This window comes from Trifolium pratense, linkage group LG5, assembly GCF_020283565.1.
Source record: "Trifolium pratense cultivar HEN17-A07 linkage group LG5, ARS_RC_1.1, whole genome shotgun sequence".
NCBI lineage: Eukaryota > Viridiplantae > Streptophyta > Magnoliopsida > Fabales > Fabaceae > Trifolium > Trifolium pratense.
In genome coordinates, this window is record NC_060063.1 from 41902639 (window position 1) to 41926416 (window position 23778).

Below are 23778 nucleotides of genomic sequence, written 5' to 3' on the forward strand. Positions count from 1 at the left end.
ATGGATAAAAGCGAAAAAGAGACTCAAGGCTAGTCACAAAGAAAACCGTAATGTCAAAAAACGTATTATCATTTAATGTTTGAGCTTAATCTCCCTTAATTAATGGGAAATTTTATGATAGAGTCTCTAAATTGACTCTTTTGATAGAGTCACGTGTCTGACCAATCAGAAAGCAGAGATGACTTAGTCAATGCCACGTAAGATTATATTATACATCTCACATATCATGCACCCTCATATCTTTTATTGTTGCAACTAAGTCCCTAATAATTTAAAAGTGACAAAATTATCACAATCTTTATATTATTTATTAATTTGTATTTTATTGTAAATGTAAAAATCAAATAAAACACAAATTAAAAACTGCAACTATAAGTCCCTAATAATTTCACGATTCATTTTTATGATTATAGGTTGTTTTTAAGTTTCTAAAATATAAGTTGTTTTTAATTTTGTCAAATATAAATTGTTTTTATTTTGTAAATTTTTGTTTTTGACTATTGCAAATTATTGTTAATTATAAACTTAACAGGGGACTTATATGCAATAATAAGAAGTTTTATATAAAAAGGGCTTACTATGGACTTGTCACACTATATTTGCTTATGTGGTATTAGCTCATTTTCTATTGGTCAATACAATTGACTCTATCAAAATATTCAATTTAGAGACTCTATCATAGAATCTCCCTTAATTAATTATTAGTATATGGTATGTCTATGAGTACTAATTTCAAAATGCTCTTCTAACCAAGTTGATTGGGCTCAAGTGGCAAGGAGCTCCTTCCAAGGACGTACCCGGGGAATACCGGGTTCGATTCCCAGGGGGAACAACGCTTGGCCAGTGCGCATGCCTCTACGCACGAGCTGGATTAGTCGTCCACCTTTGGTGGGTCGGAACCAGTGCGAAAGCCAAAAAAAAAAAAAAAAAAATGCTCTTCTGTTATATGATGCAGTTGGCCGGGCTTGAATTTAGTAACACTGAGTCCTTGGAATTTGATTTTGCTACAATTGAAATAGCAACAAACAAATTTTCAGATGATAGCAAAATTGGCAAAGGGGATATGGAGTGGACAAGTCTACAAGGTAATATATGAATGAATGTGATAAGTAAATAATGCATTTTTTCCCATCATTCTGCTGATTTTTTTTAGTTTTAGGGAACACTTCCTAATGGACAAGAAATAGCTGTGAGAGACGGTCCAAAACTTCTGGCCAAGGAGCAGAAGAATTCAAAAATGAAGTGATGTTTTTTTTTAGGGAACCGCCGTGTCTGAATCGCACGAACCACCACCGCAGCGTCCATCTCAACAATGACCTCCATATCCTTGATGTTTGTTGCCCACTGAAGAGCTTCAAAGAGACCTGTTGTTTCAGCTAAAGCCACATCCCCCGACCCTGTTACCAATTTCGTCATCGCCCCGATGCAGCGGCCATCCTCCCTCCGCAGAACCATACCTAAACCCCAACGGCTAACACCTTCAAGAAGGTGAGAATCCACGTTGAGCTTCAAGCAGGACATAGGAGGTGGACTCCAGCTTATATCGTTCCGAGTTTTCGAAGAGGTGGAGTCATCTGGGTGAGCTTTCTCAGTATCACAGCTGCGCTGGTAATCCTCAAGGCATTGAAGAGCTTTCTCCATTGCACTATAGGCAGGTATGTCTTTCTTATTAAAGACTAAATCGTTTCTAGACTTCCAAATGCTATACAGAATAGAGTTTATCATTTGCATGCACTGTCGGTCTGTAATGTTTAGCATATTCTGGTACCATTCATTAAAATTGATGTCATGAACATGATGTAAGGTTAGAGGAGAACTGAACCAGACCCTTTTTGTCCACTCACAATGCATGAAAGCATGCTCCATAGTCTCAGGTCCTGTTTGACATCTAGGACACAAAGAGTCACAAAGAATACTAAGTGATGTTAATAGCCAAACTTCAACATAGAAATTTGGTGAGATTGATAGGATTTTGCCTTGAAGATCAAGAAAAGATACTTATCTATGAATATGTGCCTAACAAAAGTCTTGATCACTTCCTATTTGGTATGAGTATGACACTTCAATATTTATTTAGCTATAGTTTATGTAATGCACAGAACAAAATCACGTTTAGGATCATTATATTAAATTTTATTAGAATTGTTTACGGTAATTTAATAAATTTGAAAGTAATTAATTTTATTATATTTTATTTACATTATTAGTAAAAATATTGTTTATTTATTTATTTTTGACAGAAATATTGTTTATATTTCTATAAGTTTATATTTTATGTGTATTTATTTTATTTTTTCTATATTCTATTGTTTATATTTTTATGTGCATTTAATTTATTTTTTTTCTATATTCTATAATTTTTTTAAGGGTTTTGCGAACAAGTGCCCCGGGGCACTCTTTAAGCATACTATTTAAGAAAATTATTCATTCAAAAAGTAAAACATTACAATTTCCAATGCGTTAACTTCACGCATTTTAATAAAAATTTCACAAAAAATTACTATTTTAAGTGCTTAAAGAGTGTCTCGGGGGCACTCGTTAGCATTTTCCTTTTTTTAATGTTGTTTTGTTTATTTTCTATTTTTATGCATAGATTCATGTATAATTTTCTTTACATTTTCAATGAATATAGATTGTTCTCTATTGTTCTTATCTATAATTGTTTTCCTTATTTTTAACCATATCATCTTCTTACGGTCGGTTTAGTGCGCTGGATAGAGAGACAAGATAGTATAAAATTAATCTATCATGTTTAAATCTTTTGTTTGGTGCACCAATAGGAAAAATAAATTTAACCTATTTTTAATACTATCATGTTGGCTCTTTGTTATTTTAATTCTTATTTTTTTTTTTTATCAAATTTTCAATCCTTATTTTAAGTTAGCTTAGCAACATTATAGTATTTTTTTTTTTGCAAGTTTTTTCTTTAATTTTCGTCTATATATATATATGTGTAGTCAATTTTTTCTACTTATTGTTTATTATTATTGTTATTTTTAATAAAAAGTTATCATATGTGCTTATTTTTCCACTATTCTACGATTTTCTTATCCAACTTCTTATAATATCATCTTTATATCCTATCCTGCGCACCAAACAGACTCTTATTGTATTTATCTTATATTCTATCTGTATTTTTAAAATATTATTTTTAGTGAAATTACAATGAAGTATATAAATCGTGGAACGTGGTTAAACCTACTAAGGATAAATTTGTAACTTTGGTGTTAGTCGATTTTCCTATATTAGATTTCATATTTTCGACCTTTAAATGTAATTTTACCCGAATAATAATTTTTATTTTTTGAAGAAATTTACACATAAAAATATGAACTACACAATCTAATAACACCAAGTTGAGCAAATCTATGCATAAAAGTAAAATCAGAAAATATTTAATTTTAGCTTAAATGCACTTGTGGTCCTCCTATTTTTTTTTTTTTTGACTAAAAATAAAATTCATTCATTCAAATTGAAACTTACATAGATCATTACAAATTCAAGATTGCTATAAACTGAAAAATGTGAATCTGCAAAGAATATCGCAGCACCTAGGTTAATAACATACAACGGCATCATGAAAGTGCCTACAAATATGATAAAATAAATGTAACCGGAATATTCATACTCCCGGATATGCAACGTTGATATCCATGTCTTCATCTTCATCAGATCTGTAATGAATTGAGGTAGATATGTCAATCTGAATCAACAAATCACGATACTAAAACAAAAAGCCAACAAACGCCGCACAGGACGACGATAAACACAACGCCGCAAAAGACAACGACAAACACAAAGGAAAAATTAAAGATATGTGAAAATCACTTATTTGATTAAAAAAGGAAAAACAATTCAGAGGGGTGATTTTGGATTAAAAATTGACCCAAAAACCACCCCTCTTTTGGTGGATGAAGAATAAGAAAAACTAGGGTTGGGAGAATGGGGGCTGCGGAGAAGAAGGAGAGAAGAAAAAAGAGGAAGATACTAGAATCTTGACCATTTAGTTAAATAAAAAATTTGGTCCTCCTATTTCTAAAATCAACTTTTTGGTCCCCTATTATCAAAGTCAACATTTTTTTGGTCTCCTCCTATGTTAGTCATGTGGCACTTATTTTCCATGTCATTGTCATTTATAATTAATATTATTATTTATTTTAATTGATTTTTAATATTTTAATTTGTAAAGAAATTAAATAATAATATTAATTATAAATAATAATGACTTTTTTAAACAGCAAATATATTATTATTATATAATTACATATGAACAAAAGGTAGACGGACAATAAGTTGCGCCGCTAAACCTTTCTGTATAGCAAAACCTAATATTTGAAAAACGACATTCATAGACCTAGGCGACATAACATTACTATGCATGACCCTTTGAACTCTTTTCAAAAGGTGTACGGCCTCTGGAGCTAAAAAACAAAAAGTGTCAAATGCAAACGAAAAACAAGTTTCTCAATTCACTAATGCCACATAAGTGCCTGACTGCAGTCTGGCAAGTGGACCAGTCGTTCGTCGAGTAATAATTCACACTCTATCGAGATAGAATGAGTTCGTATCCACAGGGACCGTATCAGTGTGCAACCAACTTTATTTGAGTTCATGATAGTTGCCTTCGCTTTGGTTTTGAAAAGGTTTTGATTAAAAGCGCGATAGGCTTTAGTGCGGAAAAGTAAAGTTGACAAATTCAAAGTAAAGAATAAAGATAAAAAGAGTAGGTTTTAGGTAGGATCCTATCCGACCCTCTCCGCTTGCCTCTTAACAACAGTATTCGCATTATGTGCCCGGTCGGACCGATAATCATTATTGGCAATATAGGCGTACCTATACCGCCCTTCACAAGCCCAAGATTATTCCAGTCCTATGAGAAGGGACTCTTGGTGGCCTCCAAGATGTCACTATCCCAACCCATAGTCTGGCCTCACTACATGCGTGGTAATATTTTCTGCGCATCGGACGCATTGGCCCCTAGTCTCGTATGAACAACTAAATATGATAGCTATCCAGCCCAGTCTTTCACTGGCCTCCCTCCGTTCCAGAGTTCATAGGCTGAGAATGTCTGTGAGTTATCATACCTCATCAACTAGCCTTATTATTTATATTTTCCGGGTTGGTGGTTTCACGTCACGACCGAACCAACCCTAATGGCATTATTATTATATGGCTGTACAATAATAACGAATAAGCTCTTAAATAATAAAAGACAAAAAAACATAATTGAAATACATTATATTAACAGCGTGGGCCAAGAGGGTTACAAGCATCATGGAGGTGGTTTCAATTCACCTCCTAAAACCTAACAAGAAACCTAGACAAATGATCTACATGAAAAGAATCATGCTTACCAATGGCGTGGATGTCTTGCCTTTGGAAGCCCTAAGCCTTCCTAAGCTCCTCCTCTCTTGCTCCTCTCTGAGTTTGCTGAATTGTGTCTAACTCAGTCTTTGAATTGTCTGTAAAATAGTGAGGAGGAGGGCTCTATTTATAGTTTTTTCTAACTTGAAAGTTACGCACCATCGTGCCACGATGGCCCAGTAAAATTAGGGTTTCGCATGCAAATCTATCGTGTCACGATGAAATCCATCGTGACACGATGAGAAAAAGGCGCAGACATATTTCTGAAGCATATCTTCATCGTGCCACGATGAGATCCATCGTGGCATGATGGGTTACTTGGGGACAAAGGCTTGCGCAGATTTGTTTTGTTTTTATTTTTAAAACAAATCCTCATCGTGCCACGATGGTTTCCATCGTGGCACGATGGACACAACCTTTTTATCCCTTTTTTGCCCTTTTTTGGTCTTTTCTTCAAGATTCTTCATTTCCTTATGTTGTAGCTCTGATTTCTTCATTTCTTGGCTTGTTTCCATGGCTTTTGCTGCTAATTCTACCTAAATAACTATACTAAAATAGCTATAAATTCACTGTCATCACAACCCCAAACTTAAACTGTTGCTCGTCCTCGAGTAACATGTCTGTCAAACAAAAGCGTTAGCGGTTCAAGAAACAAAATAACTGATGACGTGAATTTCATCCTCTATAGTCAGCAATGGTACCGCTGATCTTTTTACCTCTGCGATCCTGTTCAGTTGGTACCTTGGTTCGAGAGACGTCAATAGTAGCAAGTCGGACCGATAATCACAAGAGTCTGTGTTCAATCTTTTCTCTCTTCTCACATTTTTCACTCATAATTGAAAGGGTTATCTCTCAATCATCGTAAAATTTGCCATTTTACCATAGGCTTGCAAGAATTCTTGATACGATCATGAGTTCCCTAAACATGTGGAAGGAAACTTATAAAAAAATGCATAAAAAAATATTTGGATGAAGATGCTTGAGCCCAACTTGAAGCCCAATTCATATGATAAGAAGCATCCTTGGGCTGAATTGTGGTCTAATAATATAGGACTAAATAAAAAAAACAATTAAGTCCAATTTTCTTTATTTTTATTGTAATTTTCGTTTTTGGTATTAGGAGAGTTTTTAGATGACCTTTAGTTGCTCCCTAGGCTCTCTAGATGCTTCCTAGTGGTGCACTAAGTCATTATAGTGGCTAGTGGGAATTTATAAGAATGTTAGTGGGAATTTTCTAAGTCCTATGGTGAATGTATGGTAGTGGACAATAAATCCTACTATGTAAGGATATGCTATAAATAGGACTATCATGTACTTTTCAAAGGAACTTGGAATATAATCTAATTTGAGAGTTTCTCTTGTGAGAACTTTTTCTTTGTTCTTGTGATAAGAACATTGTTCTTGAGATAAGAACTTTATAGTGTTGGTTCTACCGGCAGGTCGCGGTTAGGGTCGCACTTTCTTTGATAACTTTGGTTCTACCGGCAGGTCGCGGTTAGGGTCAAGTTCCTCTTTTCCTTGATAACTTTGGTTCTACCGGCAGGTCGCGGTTAGGGTCAAGTTCCTCTTTTACCTGTTTTCAAGACGATCCTAAGCGGTCGCTTATCAGTTGGTATCAGAGCTTCGGCTCTTGAAATCAGGTTTGTTCTATCATTTTTTTTTTATCTTGTTAAAAAAAAAGAGTTGAAAAAAAAAATATGGAGGAAGAAAAGCATGTCTCCATGAAACATTTGGAGAAGTTATTATTTCAAGAATTTCAAAAGCTTCATGAAAAGTTTGATCACATAGAGAGGAATTATAGAAAAAATTATAAAAAAAGAAACGGAGAAAAGGAGATAGAAAATAGAAGAATGAAAAGTGAGGGACAAACGAAAAAACATATTGCAAATTTTGATGTATTTTGGGGTAACTTCCAAAATAAAGAGATTGGTAGAGAGAAAAGAAAACAAGAGAGCAAGGAGAAACTTGAAAGTGAAGTGAAGGGAGAAGAAATTATTGAAAAAGAAATTGAGAACATTTTTGTGGCTATCGAAAATGTCACAATTCCTAAGAGTGAGAAAGAAAAAGAAGAGATTATCGAAAAAGAAATTGATAGCGTTTTTGTGGCTACCGAAAATGTCATCATTCCTTTTAATAATGTTTATTTTACTTCTTGTACTCTAGAGTCTTTATCTCAAGGAGAAGTTAGTGAAGAAGATAGCAATCTTACTTTTGAGAGAAGTAAAGAAAAGGAAGTAGAGAAGATGGAAAATTGTGAGAGAAAATATAATGATGTTATAGAAGTGGAGGAGAAAAAAAAATATTGAGAGAAAAGAAGAAAAGAAAAATGAATGTGAAGCGAAGGAAATTTATGAGAAAAAAATAAATGAGGAGGTTGAAAAAGATGTCAACTTTGAGAAGATTGAAGAAGAAAAATTCAACTTGCAAAAAGAAAGGAAATATTCAAAAGAGAGAATTTTTGTTACTAATCTTTTAGTTATTTATGCAGGTTTGGATTTGAGGACAAATCCTCTTGAAGTGGGAGAGAATGATACGATCATGAGTTCCCTAAACATGTGGAAGGAAACTTATAAAAAAATGCATAAAAAAATATTTGGATGAAGATGCTTGAGCCCAACTTGAAGCCCAATTCATATGATAAGAAGCATCCTTGGGCTGAATTGTGGTCTAATAATATAGGACTAAATAAAAAAAACAATTAAGTCCAATTTTCTTTATTTTTATTGTAATTTTCGTTTTTGGTATTAGGAGAGTTTTTAGATGACCTTTAGTTGCTCCCTAGGCTCTCTAGATGCTTCCTAGTGGTGCACTAAGTCATTATAGTGGCTAGTGGGAATTTATAAGAATGTTAGTGGGAATTTTCTAAGTCCTATGGTGAATGTATGGTAGTGGACAATAAATCCTACTATGTAAGGATATGCTATAAATAGGACTATCATGTACTTTTCAAAGGAACTTGGAATATAATCTAATTTGAGAGTTTCTCTTGTGAGAACTTTTTCTTTGTTCTTGTGATAAGAACATTGTTCTTGAGATAAGAACTTTATAGTGTTGGTTCTACCGGCAGGTCGCGGTTAGGGTCGCACTTTCTTTGATAACTTTGGTTCTACCGGCAGGTCGCGGTTAGGGTCAAGTTCCTCTTTTCCTTGATAACTTTGGTTCTACCGGCAGGTCGCGGTTAGGGTCAAGTTCCTCTTTTACCTGTTTTCAAGACGATCCTAAGCGGTCGCTTATCAATTCTAAACAACCGATCAACTTTGATATTCACGCATTTTTGGAGGTCTTTAAGGGTTATAACGTGACTTAGGTAAAGGTGGGATATATTTTGAAAAAGTAGGCTAAAATATTGGAGTTAAGCGCTTCTACTTTTGATTTTTATATGCAACATTACCTTTGGGGGCCTTTTTGTGTTTGGTACAAGAGAATGAGAACCGGATGTGTCTTTGTATGGTTCTTTTTCTATCACCTCTTTTCTTCTTTTTTTTTTTTTTTTGTAGAGACTATTTTTTTAGGGATTTTTGATGTTTTCCCGTCTCTTTTTTTCATTCATTTTTTTCTTTTTGTGATAGTTCTCTTGTTACCCCACCCCAAACTTAGATGTTGCTAGTTCCATGAGTAACCCCAAACTTATGTTGTTGCCGTGACTAGAGAACTATTTCTACCTAACTCCAACAAGGGTTTAGTAGTTGTTTTTCTGGTCATTTGGCTTATAACATGGTTTGTCACCAAAAGAATAGGATTATAAGGCTCAAAAGTGGTTAGCAAAGGATAATAATAATATAAGGGATGGCTTGAAAAAGGCTCTGGGTTATAACAAACAATTGCCTCAATGCGCGTAATATCAAAATAATCAGTCAAGTAGAGAATTAAAGCAAGTTCTAGAAAATAAACAAACTTACGGTACTCTCATAGTAGATCGAAAAAAGATTGGTGATACCACTTTGGAAATATTTGGCTCAAAATCTCACCGGCTGAGGTATCTGGAAGATTTGAACACTTATCTTGCAATATCAACTTCCTCACTCGTCTCGTTGTCTCTCGAACTTCATCACCTACCGAACTTTCACCTTTGGTTTCTTGTATTTAGAGGTATGAAATTCTTATCACAGAAATTCATTTATCGAACCGCCGCACTCTTGCCTATAACAGTGTTAGCATGCACAAGATAATAAACGACAGCAGTTATTGAATTTTTAAATAAAGCTCAAAGGGTTTAACAAGATGACATGACTGGAATATTATAGCATTTTTGTTTATTGAATTGAAAATACTGAAATTAAAAACTTATCCTTGGGTTGCCTCCCAAGCAGCGCTTGTTTAACGTCTCATTAGCTTGACACCCTAGGTTGCCTCCCAAGCAGCGCTGGTTTCACGTCACATTGGCTTGACGCATTTCCTCCTTATTCAGAAGGATAGGTTCGCATGTCTCTCTCTATGTGCTTCGTAATTTCTCTCGTAGCACTCCATTCTTCATCTTCTGTCTAGCATAATTGGTATAACCATCCCTTGATTACCTCAAATTGGCGTCTTTTTCTTCTTTGAAGTTTTCTTGAAACTGGTTTCTTTCACCCCAAACTTGGATTTTGTTGTCTCATTGCATGATATTTGGAGGTTCTTCATCCATTAGTTCTTCTGTCCTGCTAGACTTGTCTCTGGTATTGTTTCTTCTTCTTCTTCTTTGTTGTGGTTTGTCGTAGTGTTCATTGGACTCATCCTCCCACCACTTTGAAGAGATCTGATTGTTGTCAGTTCTCTTGAAGTACCCTCTCATTGTAACTCGTTGGTGACTGGTCTCCCATTGTTGTTGAGAGCGTCCTTTTTGTTTGAGAGTACTGACTTGATATAGGGCGAACTTCCTCGCCCTTAATTTCTTCTTTAATGTTCTCTCCGGTTCCGGATTGAACTCGTGCCTTGAGGTACCTGTTCTCATGCTCAACAAAAAATACCTTAGTAGCACTGGAAGAAATATGTTGTTTTCTTTTTGGGTGTTTCATGTTTTTCTCTCTCTCTATGGTACGTCCCAGGTAAGTGAGGTGGATCGCAAACGGATCGCTTAAGTACCAAGACTTTGCCTAGCCAGACCATCCATAGTTCAAGATAACAGTCATCAACTTTTGGGTTTTTTTTTAATTTTTTTGTATTTTTGAATTTTTTTTGATGAACTCAAACAAACTTAGTGCTCCTTAGAATACAATCCCCGGCAACGGCGCCAAAAACTTGACCGCAGTCTGGCAAGTGGACCAGTCGTTCGTCGAGTAATAATTCACACTCTATCGAGATAGAATGAGTTCGTATCCACAGGGACCCGTATCAGTGTGCAACCAACTTTATTTGAGTTCATGATAGTTGCCTTCGCTTTGGTTTTGAAAAGGTTTTGATTATAAGCGCGATAGGCTTTAGTGCGGAAAAGTAAAGTTGACAAATTCAAAGTAAAGAATAAAGATAAAAAGAGTAGGTTTTAGGTAGGATCCTATCCGACCCTCTCCGCTTGCCGCTTAACAACAGTATTCGAATTATGTGCCCGGTCGGACCGATAATCATTATTGGCAATATAGGCGTACCTATACCGCCCTTCACAAGCCCAAGATTCTTCCAGTCCTATGAGAAGGGACTCTTGGTGGCCTCCAAGATGTCACTATCCCAACCCATAGTCTGGCCTCACTACATGCGTGGTAATATTTTCTGCGCATCGGACGCATTGGCCCCTAGTCTCGTATGAACAACTAAATACGATAGCTATCCAGCCCAGTCTTTCACTGGCCTCCCTCCGTTCCAGAGTTCATAGGCTGAGAATGTTTGTGAGTTATCATACCTCATCAACTAGCCTTATTATTTATATTTTCCGGGTTGGTGGTTTCACGTCACGACCGAACCAACCCTAAATAACATAATTGAAATACATTATATTAACAGCGTGGGCCAAGAGGGTTACAAGCATCATGGAGGTGGTTTCAATTCACCTCCTAAAACCTAACAAGAAACCTAGACAAATGATCTACATGAAAAGAATCATGCTTACCAATGGCGTAGATGCCTTGCCTTTGGAAGCCCTAAGCCTTCCTAAGCTCCTCCTCTCTTGCTCCTCTCTGAGTTTGCTGAATTGTGTCTAACTCAGTCTTTGAATTGTCTGTAAAATAGTGAGGAGGAGGACTCTATTTATAGTTTTTTCTAACTTGGAAGTTACGCACCATCGTGCCACGATGAGACCTATCGTGCCACGATGGCCCAGTAAAATTAGGGTTTCGCATGCAAATCTATCGTGTCACGATGAAATCCATCGTGACACGATGAGAAAAAGGTGCAGACATATTTCTGAAGCATATCTTCATCGTGCCACGATGAGATCCATCGTGGCACGATGGGTTACTTGGGGACAAAGGCTTGCGCAGATTTGTTTTGTTTTTTATTTTTAAAAACAAATCCTCATCGTGCCACGATGGTTTCCATCGTGGCACAAACCATCGTGGCACGATGGACACAGCCTTTTTATCCCTTTTTTGCCCTTTTTTGGTCTTTTCTTCAAGATTCTTCATTTCCTTGTGTTGTAGCTCTGATTTCTTCATTTCTTCGGTTTCTTGGCTTGTTTCCATGGCTTTTGTTGCTAATTCTACCTAAATAACTATACTAAAATAGCTATAAATTCACTGTCATCAGTGCCACATCACTAAAATAGAAAGGAGACCAAAAAAATGTGTTGACTTTGATAATTGGGGACTAAAAAGTTGATTTTTAAAATAGGAAAACCAAAAGTTTAAAAATATCAAAATAGGGGGACCAAAAGTGCGTTTATGCCCTTAATTTTTTCACACCTTGAAAATGGTGAAATTTTGTCCCGTGAACATAGCTCACTTGATTGGGACATTGCAAGTAAAATGTAGGGACCGGGGTTCGAACCCTGGTACTCCCACTATTTCACCTTAAAAAAGTTAATTTCTAGCCACTAGGTGTAACAGCCCAGGCCCCACCTTGGTGCATCCCGGCACTATTATCTCACGATCTTCTCTACCTCCATCACTAGTGGAGTTTTTGTCTTCCGTGAGAATCGAACCATATACCATGGGATTCAAGTAATGTCTAACGCATTCCCACTACCAATTGGACTAGTAAACTAGTTTGGGTTTCAAAACTCAAAAGTGCAAATATAAAATAAGTCATATATATGATTTTTACAATAAGAAAAAAAAAATCGAGGATTAAATTCGGTGAAAAATTATAAACTCGATATAAAATAATAAAAGAAAAGTTCTTTTGTCAAAATAAAATAAAAGATATTTGGTGGATTCAAGCAAATTTCAACTAATGTTCTCATAAAAACAAGTTCTCTTTTATTTTTTTACCAAATTCAATGTTATTATTATTCTAAAAACAAATTTTAACTAATGTTCTCATAAAAATAAGTTTTCATAGAAAATTAAAGTAAGAGATGATGTAATTTAGAAAAATACAATTATATTTTTTGTTGCATTAATAAAATATAATAAAGTTAACAAAGATTTTGAATTAGTGGACAATTTGTTTTTTTTAGCTAAACTAAAAAACTTTTGCGAATTAAACAATACTCCAGTATTAGTTATCATACAGTATACAAGAAATGTTAAACTAAACTACCTTACAATAAGTTCAAAATTTGTAACTCATTTGGGTTGGTCTGGTGGCATTAACTTGGAACCTGAGAGTGCATTCCTTTTTGAAGTCTCAGGTTTGAGTCTCTCCGGTACTAATTTAGGTGGACTATTTAAGTTTATTAAAAAAAAACTTAATATATATTACGGAGTAATTTGCATTGCTTGTATAAGTTCTTACTATGTGTTATTAAGAGTTTTGGCTTTGCTCCTTTTCTCCTAGCTCCTTTTACTCCTTTTCTTTTTCTAGATCAAGGACATGTGGCACTAAGATATCTGATGGCTATCATTTAAAGGTTATAGTTAAATAATTAAACATTAAAAACAAACAAAATTGCAAAACACGGAGTCTGTGTTTCATTATCTTTCCATCTTGTTCATCACCACTTCATATTCTTCGTCACCACTGCTACCAGCCACTGCCACCGCCGCCGACGCCCCTTTCGACAGTCACAGGCGGCGGTTTTGTAACACTCTTTTTATGGATTGTGACATGTTTTTTGACATATGGTGGCTGTTTGCTATTTTGTGACCTGTTTGCTATTTACATTCAAGCTGCAGATGTGTTAGCAGATTATTATTTTTTTAATCAATGATACAACATTCAAGCTTCTCCTAACATTATAAGCAAAAACAAATTATAATCTAAGACATCAACATCTTGCAAAAAGAAAATTATAATATGACAATTGCGGCAGCATCAGTTGCTAATTATAGAAAATTATAATATGCATATTGTTGTTCAGAGCTAGTATTGCAAACTCCATTTGAATCCCCAATGATTCAGCAAACACAGACCCAATACACTGTTTATTCCACTCTAGATATTCCCATACGCTGCGTTATGCATCGACGACAAGACGCGACAATGAAATATGATACGACGGCAAGATGCCGCAATGAAATATAGTGTGACGGGGATATGCCGAGGTGTGGAGCATAAAGGAGGATGAAATTGCAGCCACGAATCGGCGGCGGTGGATGCACAAACCAGGAGGAAGAAGATGGAACAACTTTACAACTGTGATATTGCGTTCTTGGGTTTTGAGATCTTGGTGTGTGTGTGGTGTGGTGGTCTATTGAGAAGAGGGAAGGAAAACCGCCGTCCTGCGACGGCCGGAAAGGGGGCGTCGGCGGCGGTGACTGTGGGTGGTAGCGGTGGTGACGAAGAAGATGAAGTGGTGATGAACAAGATGGCTGCGCATTTTCAATTTTGTTTGTTTTTAATTTTTAATGATTTAATTATAACCTTTAAATGATAGCCATCAGATATCTTAGTGCCACATGTCCTTGATCTAGAAAAAGAAAAGGACTAAAAGGAGCTAGGAGAAAAGGAGCAAAGCCAAACTCGTGTTGATAATTATGTGTTGATTTTTGTCTTAAAAGTTGAGTTTAAAGAATGGCAAATTCTTAACTACCCATTTTATAAGATTGGGCTAGGTAGTCCATCCTAGGTGTCTTAAGTGTATTGGTCAACCAAAATATGTTTTATAATATTATTAGAATATAATTAATTTTCAATTGTCACCACACAACTTTTAACAATTGCAAATACACACATGTTCCAATTCATGTTTTCTATTCTTCTCTTCCATTTTTTTTTTGCGTATTATCATTCTCTTTCATCTTCTTCCTCTTAAGCATTCTCAAAAATCTCTTTTTGCTTCTTCTTCTTCTTCTTCTCTAAATGCATCTTTTTCTTACCAAAATTTTTCTCTTGCATAATGGGTAATATGATTCAGGTATCAAATCTGGGTATTTTCTTCAACAAATTTGAGTAGTTCTTTAGCAAATATGGATATTTGTTCTTCATATTTTGTCAGATTTTGATTTTTAGTTTTTGATTTAACACATTTTTATTTGAAATTAAAATCAAAAATATATTATAAATGATTTGTATGATTTTCTCAGTTATTAATTATGGTTTTTTTATGATAAAATTGGTCTGCAACTATTGGATCTAAATCTGCGGCGGCTAGAGGTTGAAGATGAAACGTGTTTTTTTTTCTGTTGTTGCTTCTAATGTATATATACATTTGGAACTAGTTAAGAGAGAGAGAGAGAGAGAGAGAGAGAGAGAGAGAGAGAGAGAGAGAGAGAGAGAGAGAGAGAGAGAGAGAGAGAGAGAGAGAGAGAGAGAGATGATTTGAAACCTCTTCAGCTTGCATGTTTGAAAACATGGGAGATTTATTTGCCTGATCCTGATGTGCACAACATGTCATTAGCAATAAATTAGAAGGTAGATAAATATATAATTCCAGTGAGAAATTATTAAAACATATTTAAAATTAAAAAACTAATATAGTTAATTGATACTTCGATAATATATAAAATAAAATATAAATAAAATTCAAGTAAGAAGGTAGATAAATATTTTAGTAATTTTATTATCAATTTTTAATATACATATCATATTTAATAGTTGTGCTAATTCTAACATGCACAAGTTTTATAGAATGTCCGATTGAAAGACAAATATTGTAATTCGATAAATTTTGTGTGAAGGAGAAATCCTTTGTGAATGGGAATAATAATAACTCACCTTTGATTTCACTTTGATTTTGAATCAAGGTACTCCAATGCTTGGGCTTGTGTGGATACACCACATCTTGTACATTCCTGATCAGAGGGTAAAACACATTTAACAGATCAGAGATAACAACAACAACAACAACAACAACAACAACAACAAAGGATGAGATCGTAATAAGTAGTTTATCATAATGCGTTCATAGCTGAATTCACATGTCAATTACCTCAAAGGATGGCATAAGTAGCGAACTGTAATGAGGATCTCTTCCAATCAATTGTGCAACTTCTTGATCGCTCAGTTTTCATTACAACCATAAGAGGAACCTAATCATCCAAATTATAATGTAATCAAAGGACTAAAGGTGAATAAGACAAAATGAAAAAAGGCCAAGTGAAAACCTTTGTTTTAAATTGATTCAATTCTAACCACAGCTTCTCCCTTTCCATCACAATCGTAGTTTTTGTTTTCATTTTCTCCGTGCTGCTTGTAACAGATGCAGTAATGCTGAAAGCCAAAATAGGAACCAAAATATACTTTAAAGTAATAATACAAAATAGAACATCGGTAATCTAACATCAAGGGTTAAATGCACAACCACATACATGGCTAACAATATTTTACTCGACGACTTTTTAGATGGAGAAAAGAAAACTCATTAGAGAACCTTATGATTATTCTGAAAACACTCCAATATCTAATGTGAGAGAAAAACGTCCAAAAACACTCTCTTACTTGCTTACCAAGTAAGGAGAGGACAAAAATCATAAATGTATGCATGTTGATATGTATATGCATAATAAAAAGATGAAGAATAAGCTTTCATCATACCAGAAAAAATTACTTACTTTTTTTTTTCTTGCCGGTTTCTATAATTATTCTATTCTTCGAAAGTTGTTCTTGTATTAAAATTACCTGAAACAGATTCGTCGAATTATTTTGTAAATATAATAATTGAAAACTGTCTGGAAGAAAGTTAAAAGGAACCATATTTACATAAGAAAAACAGAAGATTCTATCAAGTATTCTTTGGTAAAACACCTGATCTCACACAACTTCAACAAGTCAATGAAAAAATGTGTATCGGTTTATTCTTGTAAATGATATTGATCAATTATTTCTGACACTATTTGTTTAACCATTCAACAAATAACTCAAATTAATTTGTTTTTTATACCCAAGTCAATAGGTCTTGAACAGATTAAATAACATGTAACATCTCTGAACATCAAAGAAGTATTTAGAATCACAGAAAAACTAAAGGTAAGATTTTATTTAAAGAATGAGAAATGCAAAAGTTTTAATAAAACAGTTAAATGAATAAAACGAACCAAGTTTTGCAAGCTCAGCTTCGTCTCTCTTATCCAAAACACAACAACAACTCCGCAACATAATAGGCAATATTCCAATAATAATATGGGACTGCAGGAAAAAATTGTTGCAGTTAATAAAATATATATTAGTCAAAACTCAAATGATAATAAAATAATAATAATAATAATAATAGGGGTCAATTACCCGTTTTATTATTTTTAGGTCATCAGGTTCCCTGAGACTGAGAGTATTCAATATCAAACAGTTATCGGAGCCGCGTACCTTTTATAGGACAAAATGAAGTATAATTCACAACATGTTAGGAACAACAAAAATGAGTAACATTTGGCCTGGCTACAACTTCGAATTAGTAGAATAAGTAAACTAAAGAAATTGAAATGTCCATAGAACTTAACAAGCAACTTAAGAGAATATTTTTTATCATCGTTAGAATTCTATCAATATCCCAGCATTATGCAATTAAAAACATTAGATCATGATTCCAAGGGTAAAGATTCCTACGTTCGATCAGATAGTCGGCATGTCTGTGGGCTGATACATCAGTAATACCATCCGTTGTTATTGACGGTTTACCAATTTTGACATCAAAAACCTGCAGAAATATGTCATGTTGTATATTAGCACAACAGTAAAATAACTTAGCGATTTCAACCAGCCTCTCGAGAATAAAAGAATAAAGAATATGAGAGTAACAAAAACTAGCATAGGATAGGATATAGTCCATACCTTAGATATATATGCGGGTAATAAGTAGCTTGAATACGATCATTCGCTCAAACAATTTTCTTGATATCAGTTTCAACAAAATAGTTAAAAGAATCCACATGTTGCTTCACTAACTCTCTAACCTAAAAAATTGAAATCATCAGTTAGTGAAAACTATTCATTCATTGGTATCATTATTATCTCTAAAATTATCATGATGCAAACAACAGTGCCGGACAAACGAGTTAGTTACCTTGAGGAACTCGGGAATAAGTTGAAACTTGTCAACAGCAGATTTCTCAGGAGCATTTTGAAACTCTTTATCCATGACAGAATCTGTAAAAACATTGCCCTTAGTTGAACAGAATTGCCCTTATATGAATTCTTCAAATTCAATCTATGTTGTTATAATATTCTCAAAATTAAAAACATATTAATCATAAGCATTCATTTATCGTTCCCTCCAAAAACACTCTCAAAAAAATATGTAAGATTTCTCTAATTTTCCTTCTACTTTTGTCCCCCCAAAGCCCTCCCCCCCTGTCCAAATTCGCAAACAAAGTCTTAAAGTGTGTTTGGATGAGGGAATGATGGGGCATTTCAAAAACAAATGGGTTGGGCTTGGGAAGGCAGCGGATAGGGTACAATAGCATCGTGTGATAAGTTTGGTCATTAGGCTTGCCGGACTAGTGTGTATTAGTTCGTGCGCCGGTCACCGTGCAGGTTGGGTCGTGACAGTCTTTGTACCAGCAGTTTGAAAAAATACTCTACCCAGACTCATACATGTGTGGGTAGCAATCTTATTAGCCATGTCAGTATACCTAAGTATACATACTCATACCTACCTATTGCCCGTGTTTTAACTATTTCCACCATCCCTAATTATAAAGTCCTTTTACACAAAAAAAAATGTGTTCCTAAATATAAAATTATAAAATTCTCTACAAAATTCTAGATATATTTATTACTCTTTTTCTAAATATATTTCTTATTAAAAATAAAAAATTAATGCATTTATACACAAGTGGTATCTTAGTAATAGTCACACAAATAAATCATAGGAACCAAACGTATAAAACAAACAACAGCAACAGCAAAATCTAGCATAACACAAACAGCATTAACAACATAGTGAAAGAATTAATAAAATCAGAAAATAAACAAAAACGAAAATACATTATTGAACTTAAGAAACGACAAGAAAGCATAAAACTAATTAGGCAAGGAGAAAAAGGAGAGACGTGATCGGAAAAGACTCACTGAAACAGTGCCGAAGCAAGCTTGTGGTGCGGTGGCCGGGACACGACTCAAGCTTTAGGTTTGATAAATGAATTACCTACGTATACCAAAAAAAAAAATGTACCATTATAAGGGGGCACTTCAAGTGAGAGCAATGTCTTATAATGAGAGATGAGAGGAGAACTTAATAACCCTTAGATTATATTTACGGTTTAGATTGTTAATTAATTAAAAAAATTATTGTGCATCATACTTCTCCTGTCAGTGTAGATAGCAGTAGTGCTCTATTGCACTTGAGGTTAATTAGGCCACTTATCTGATGAAAGAACTAATTGTTTGAGTAAGAAATACAGTTACATTTCTGTTTTAGATCCAATTCCTTGTGATGTATGCCATATGGCTAAGCAAAAGAATTTACCTTTTCCTGTAAGCAACGGCAATGCAAAATGCACTTTTGATTTGATACATTCAGATATGCACTCATAGAAAGGAATAAGAAAATGTCTTTCTTCAACTGGTGTGGAACTTTGCAGTATGTTTTGCATTGCTGCTTGGTGCAACTATGATTGTTTATGTTGAAGATTTTGTCAGTTGGGAAACTCTTTTCAAGTCAAGCACAAAATCACTCGTTCTAGTTGTAACTCTTGAACCCAATTGAGAGCATGGTAAAGTCCCAACGCTTCTCCTAAATCTACACTGCACATAGGTGAACTCCACATTGTTTTGGCAAGGACGAAATGGCATTCATCGTCACGGATACATATACCAAAACCAACACGGTTCCGGTGAGCCGAAAATGAAGCATCGATGTACATTTGTACCTACTCGTTTCAGGTTTCTGCCAACGCATCTCAGCCTGCTCCTGCCTATGCGTCTGCACTCGCGATTCTGTCATGACAGCAGCACTTTCAACCTCTGCTGCGTTGCTTTTTTTTGTGTATTCTTTGCAGCGCGCCAGTCCTCAAGAAGGTGATCGACTCTGTTCAATATTTGTTCCTTTATTTCAGTTACTTTGTTCCACAATTTCATGTTACAATGTTTCCAAATGCTCCACATAATAACAGCCAACCGAGCAGAATTTTGTTCCTCTAAATTCTGCAGTAACATGAAGATAGTTTCTGATACAGTGTTGCTGCTGTTTACAGCAGACTCTACATGATTCCAAAGACCAATATCAATCACATGCATCCATTGCAAGGCCACAAAATCAACCTCAAGAATCAACAAATGTATTCATTACTCATACATCTGCAATTGTAAATAAACCAGCAGCTGGAACTGAATAGCAGGTTCGGTCTATTGACTCTCGAGCTGTCACAATGGGATCTGACCAGTTCAGAAATTCAGGAAAACCATCTTTTAATTCAAACCCACCATTATGCCGACTACACTGACAGACACAAACCAACTACTGTTGAGAGATACCATCCTTCCATTGTCGAGACTAATTTTTTTGCAGAAAGAACTTCTTATCCAAGGAAGCCTTTGTCCAATGCAAATCGATCAGTTTGTTCCATGATTCACAAATACTAGTCACATGCATACAGTGATCCCAAACAGAGAAGAAGCTATCAGTGAAAACTGATTGGTGTCTTGGTTCCCAAGTTTTGAGAGATTATTACCATAGATATTGTCTCTCAAATAAATATTAACTGGATACAAGTTTAATGCAAGTTCATTGTTTGTTCAATTTGCTGAAGCTAAATTGAGCAAAATTGCACTCCCTTAAATTCCATAGAAAATTCAATTGGTTAGTTACTCGGTTTTTAATTTTGAAATCCAATGAACTGATTAACCGAACTAATGTGCTTACTTAGTTAAGGAAACACAACCAATCGTTAATAGTTCAGTGGTGATTGGCGCTGAACTTGGTAGGGAGGATCACGGTTCGATCCCCCGCAACTGCGATCGGGAGGGGGCTGGAACCACTTGATGCCAGAACTGTCCCTCGAACCAGATTAAACTGTAGCGAAAGGAAAAAAAAAAATAATAAGTTATGGAAACACAGAGGTACTTAAGCTAAAATTTTTCTTAAAATAGTGGCTTAATTAGTAAAATGGTCCCTTAAAGACATTTTTGGTTTCAGATTAGTCCCTTAAAGAAAAAAAGGTCCAAATAGATCCCTTAAAGAAAAAAAAGTCCGAATAGGTCCCTTAAAGACATCTCTGTTAATCAGTTTGGTCCCTAAAAAGAGGTCTAAATAGGACCAAACTGATTAACGAAGATGTCTTTAAGGGACCTATTCGGACTTTTTTTTCTTTAAGGGACCTATTTTGGACCTTTTTTTCTTTAAGGGACCAATCTGAAACCAAAAATGTCTTTAAAGGACCATTTTACTAATTAAGCCTAAAATAGTAATATTATTATTAATTAGATTAAAGTTTATAGAGGCCATCCCCATGTCATTTGAGTAAGAAATGAGAAGAGAAGTGGAGAATATTTTCTATCTTACAATAGAAACAGAAGATTTCATGTGTTAAAAAACAATAATCTCCTATTATACCTTCCTCCTAAATTATAAATTAAAAAAAATCATTTATTAAAAAATATACAATAATTTAAAATATAATTGTATTTTAATAATTTAATATGTCACCCATTCTCCCCATCCAATTTGCATGTCATGTCAACATTTCTATAATCCAACAATCTCTATAATTAGGATGTTTTGTGATTGCTGTACAATAGAGCTTGTTTATTTAAGCTCGGTTTAATACAAATTTGACCAAGGAGGTTATCTACCTCTTGCATTTGCCGTGATTTTAATGTTCATCATGTATGTTTGGAATAACGTGTATTTTTAACGTGTGTAAAAATCATAACCGACACTCAATTCAATTTATAATGGAGGACGATAACATCATTATATTTTTTTAATATGCGTAAAAATCTTAAAGATATTCTACTTTACTAGTATTTATAATTTACAACAGAGGGAGTATACTTCTATTTAATTACCTTATTGAGCTTGGAATTATCAAGTTAAAAAAAATTAAAATATAAGAGACGATTACTATGATATCATATGATTACCATGAACCACTTACCTCCCAACTAACACACATTTACCAATTGCATGTCTTACCTATTCTAAACTTGTCCCAACATGTCAACAATACTATAAATATAGTCCCATTCAATGTCAACTCATCTCTCCCTCTAATATCAACTCCTCCTCCCTCTATAATAACCACTTCTTCAACAATACTTACTACCTTTGATTCCTAATTCAATGAGGAGCTTTATTGGTTCCTAATTCAACGACTGTAATTTCTTTGATTAATGAGGTAAGTCACAAAAATTCTATTTTCTAGTGTTATATATTTCATTTAATTTTTTTGTTAATCTGTTAGGTTTCTTCAATTTATTGCAATAGCCTGTGATATGGCTATTACAACATTTCTAGTCTCAGTTGTCATGCTAATTGTGTGGAAGAAGAGCTTTTGGATAGTTGCTCTCTTTACTTAAGAATATTATAAAATAGTTGTAGTCTTGTAGATGAAGACAACAGCAACCAAATTAGTAACAAAACCTTCCAAAAAAGAAATGAAATTCTCATGTTCCCCTAATTTTGTTTGTTGGGTCTTTAGCACCTATTTAATGCTCATAGAAATAGAAATCATTAATAACTTGTAACTCAAGCAAAGACACATAGAGAGAGAGACTTTTGTTGTGTCATTTTTATCTTATACAATTAACTTCTCCAATGTCTATTGAAATTAATTCTATAAGCATTGAGGAAGGTGAAAATGACCACTCCTCCGAGGTGATTTCAATTCTTTTCTTATGTTTTTTTTTTCTTTCTTTTTTATCTTTCAATTTCTAGTTTTCATAAATGTCTTAAATATGAAGTAACTTGTTTCACGTGAATGTTAACAGCTGAGATGGACGACTACACTCTCCTTAGCATTTCAAAGCTTGGGAGTCGTATACGGTGACATCGGGACATCTCCTCTTTATGTGCTTACAAGCACATTTCCCCATGGCATCGATCACATGGATGATCTCCTAGGTGTATTGTCCATGATCTATTGGACAATCTTGTTCATGCCTTGCAATTAGGTTCTGATGACGCCTCATCATTACATGAATTTAGGTGATTTTTAAGGTGAAAATTCTAGGAATATGTAATAAAAATTGATCAAAACCAAGGAGATACATGAGATATTGAAGTTGAGTGTGGCACAAGCAAAGAGAAGAAGAATTGAAGATTTTATGGCGCCAGGCGTAACCCCAGTCTTTTCAGGAAGCTTTTCATTCTGCCAACCACGCCATGGCGCAGCTGTGTGGCGCCATGGCGCAATCAAGACCAGTTGGACAAGTTTTTCATTCTGCCTTTGCGCTATGGCGCAGGGAAGTGGCGCTGTGGCGCAGGATGAACATCAGAAGATCTGGGCAAGCTCTGAAGGTGGCGCCATGGCGCAGGAGAGCTGCGTTGTGGCGCAGAGGCTAACTGACTCTTTGCGCCATGCGCAGGGGACGGCGTTGTGGCGCAGACGCGACTGCTATATAAGAAAACCTGTTTTATTTGAAAAGGGTTCGATTTTTGGAAGCAAGCTCAGCACCTGGACCCTTGCAGTTGCGATCTGAAGCATTTGAAGGCCCAATTTCGTCCAAGAATGAAGCAAATGGAGTCTATTCCTTCTTCTAATCTTAGAATGAGAGGCTAGACCCCTTGATTGGGGGGTCTTAGGTTCGTTTATCTCAATTCAATGTAATTTGTAATACTTTCTTGCAATTGAATCAAGGTTTAATCAGTTCAAATCTGTGTTTAATGCGTACTTTCCTTTGATAGCTTAGTATTGTCGTGTGTGTTTAATTCTATCACGAGAGTGAGGATTAATTACATGTCTAAAGATTGAATTGAGTGATTGATGAACATACTAAGAGATTAGATGTTGTTGGTCATGGTCATTGGATTAGGAATTGAAAAACCTCAATTCACTATGAACTACCTAAGAGATTAGGAGTTGTGGTGAATTG

The 23778-nt window shown here is 34.9% G+C and overlaps 1 protein-coding gene and 2 long non-coding RNA genes across 3 annotated transcripts; all 3 read right to left on the reverse strand.

Annotated features, from left to right (window-relative positions):
- Positions 1 to 1155: 1155 nt before the first annotated feature.
- Positions 1156 to 1866, reverse strand: LOC123886694. Its single transcript, XM_045935987.1, has one exon. It carries the CDS (start codon positions 1864 to 1866, stop codon positions 1156 to 1158), a length of 711 nt encoding a protein of 236 aa, XP_045791943.1.
- Positions 1867 to 15529: 13663 nt separating this feature from the next.
- LOC123883593 lies at positions 15530 to 15988 on the reverse strand. Its single transcript, XR_006800261.1, has 3 exons — positions 15918 to 15988; positions 15743 to 15842; positions 15530 to 15605 (listed from the first exon to the last, which is right to left on the reverse strand). It is a non-coding gene; the product is annotated as an uncharacterized LOC123883593 (long non-coding RNA).
- Positions 15989 to 16378: 390 nt separating this feature from the next.
- LOC123883526 lies at positions 16379 to 17077 on the reverse strand. Its single transcript, XR_006800225.1, has 3 exons — positions 17035 to 17077; positions 16848 to 16938; positions 16379 to 16431 (listed from the first exon to the last, which is right to left on the reverse strand). It is a non-coding gene; the product is annotated as an uncharacterized LOC123883526 (long non-coding RNA).
- Positions 17078 to 23778: the final 6701 nt, after the last annotated feature.

Coding starts and splice junctions, on each gene's coding strand:
- LOC123886694 (XM_045935987.1), bottom strand. CDS start 1,866: ATGGAGCATGCTTTCATGCATTGTGAGTGGACAAAAAGGGTCTGGTTC.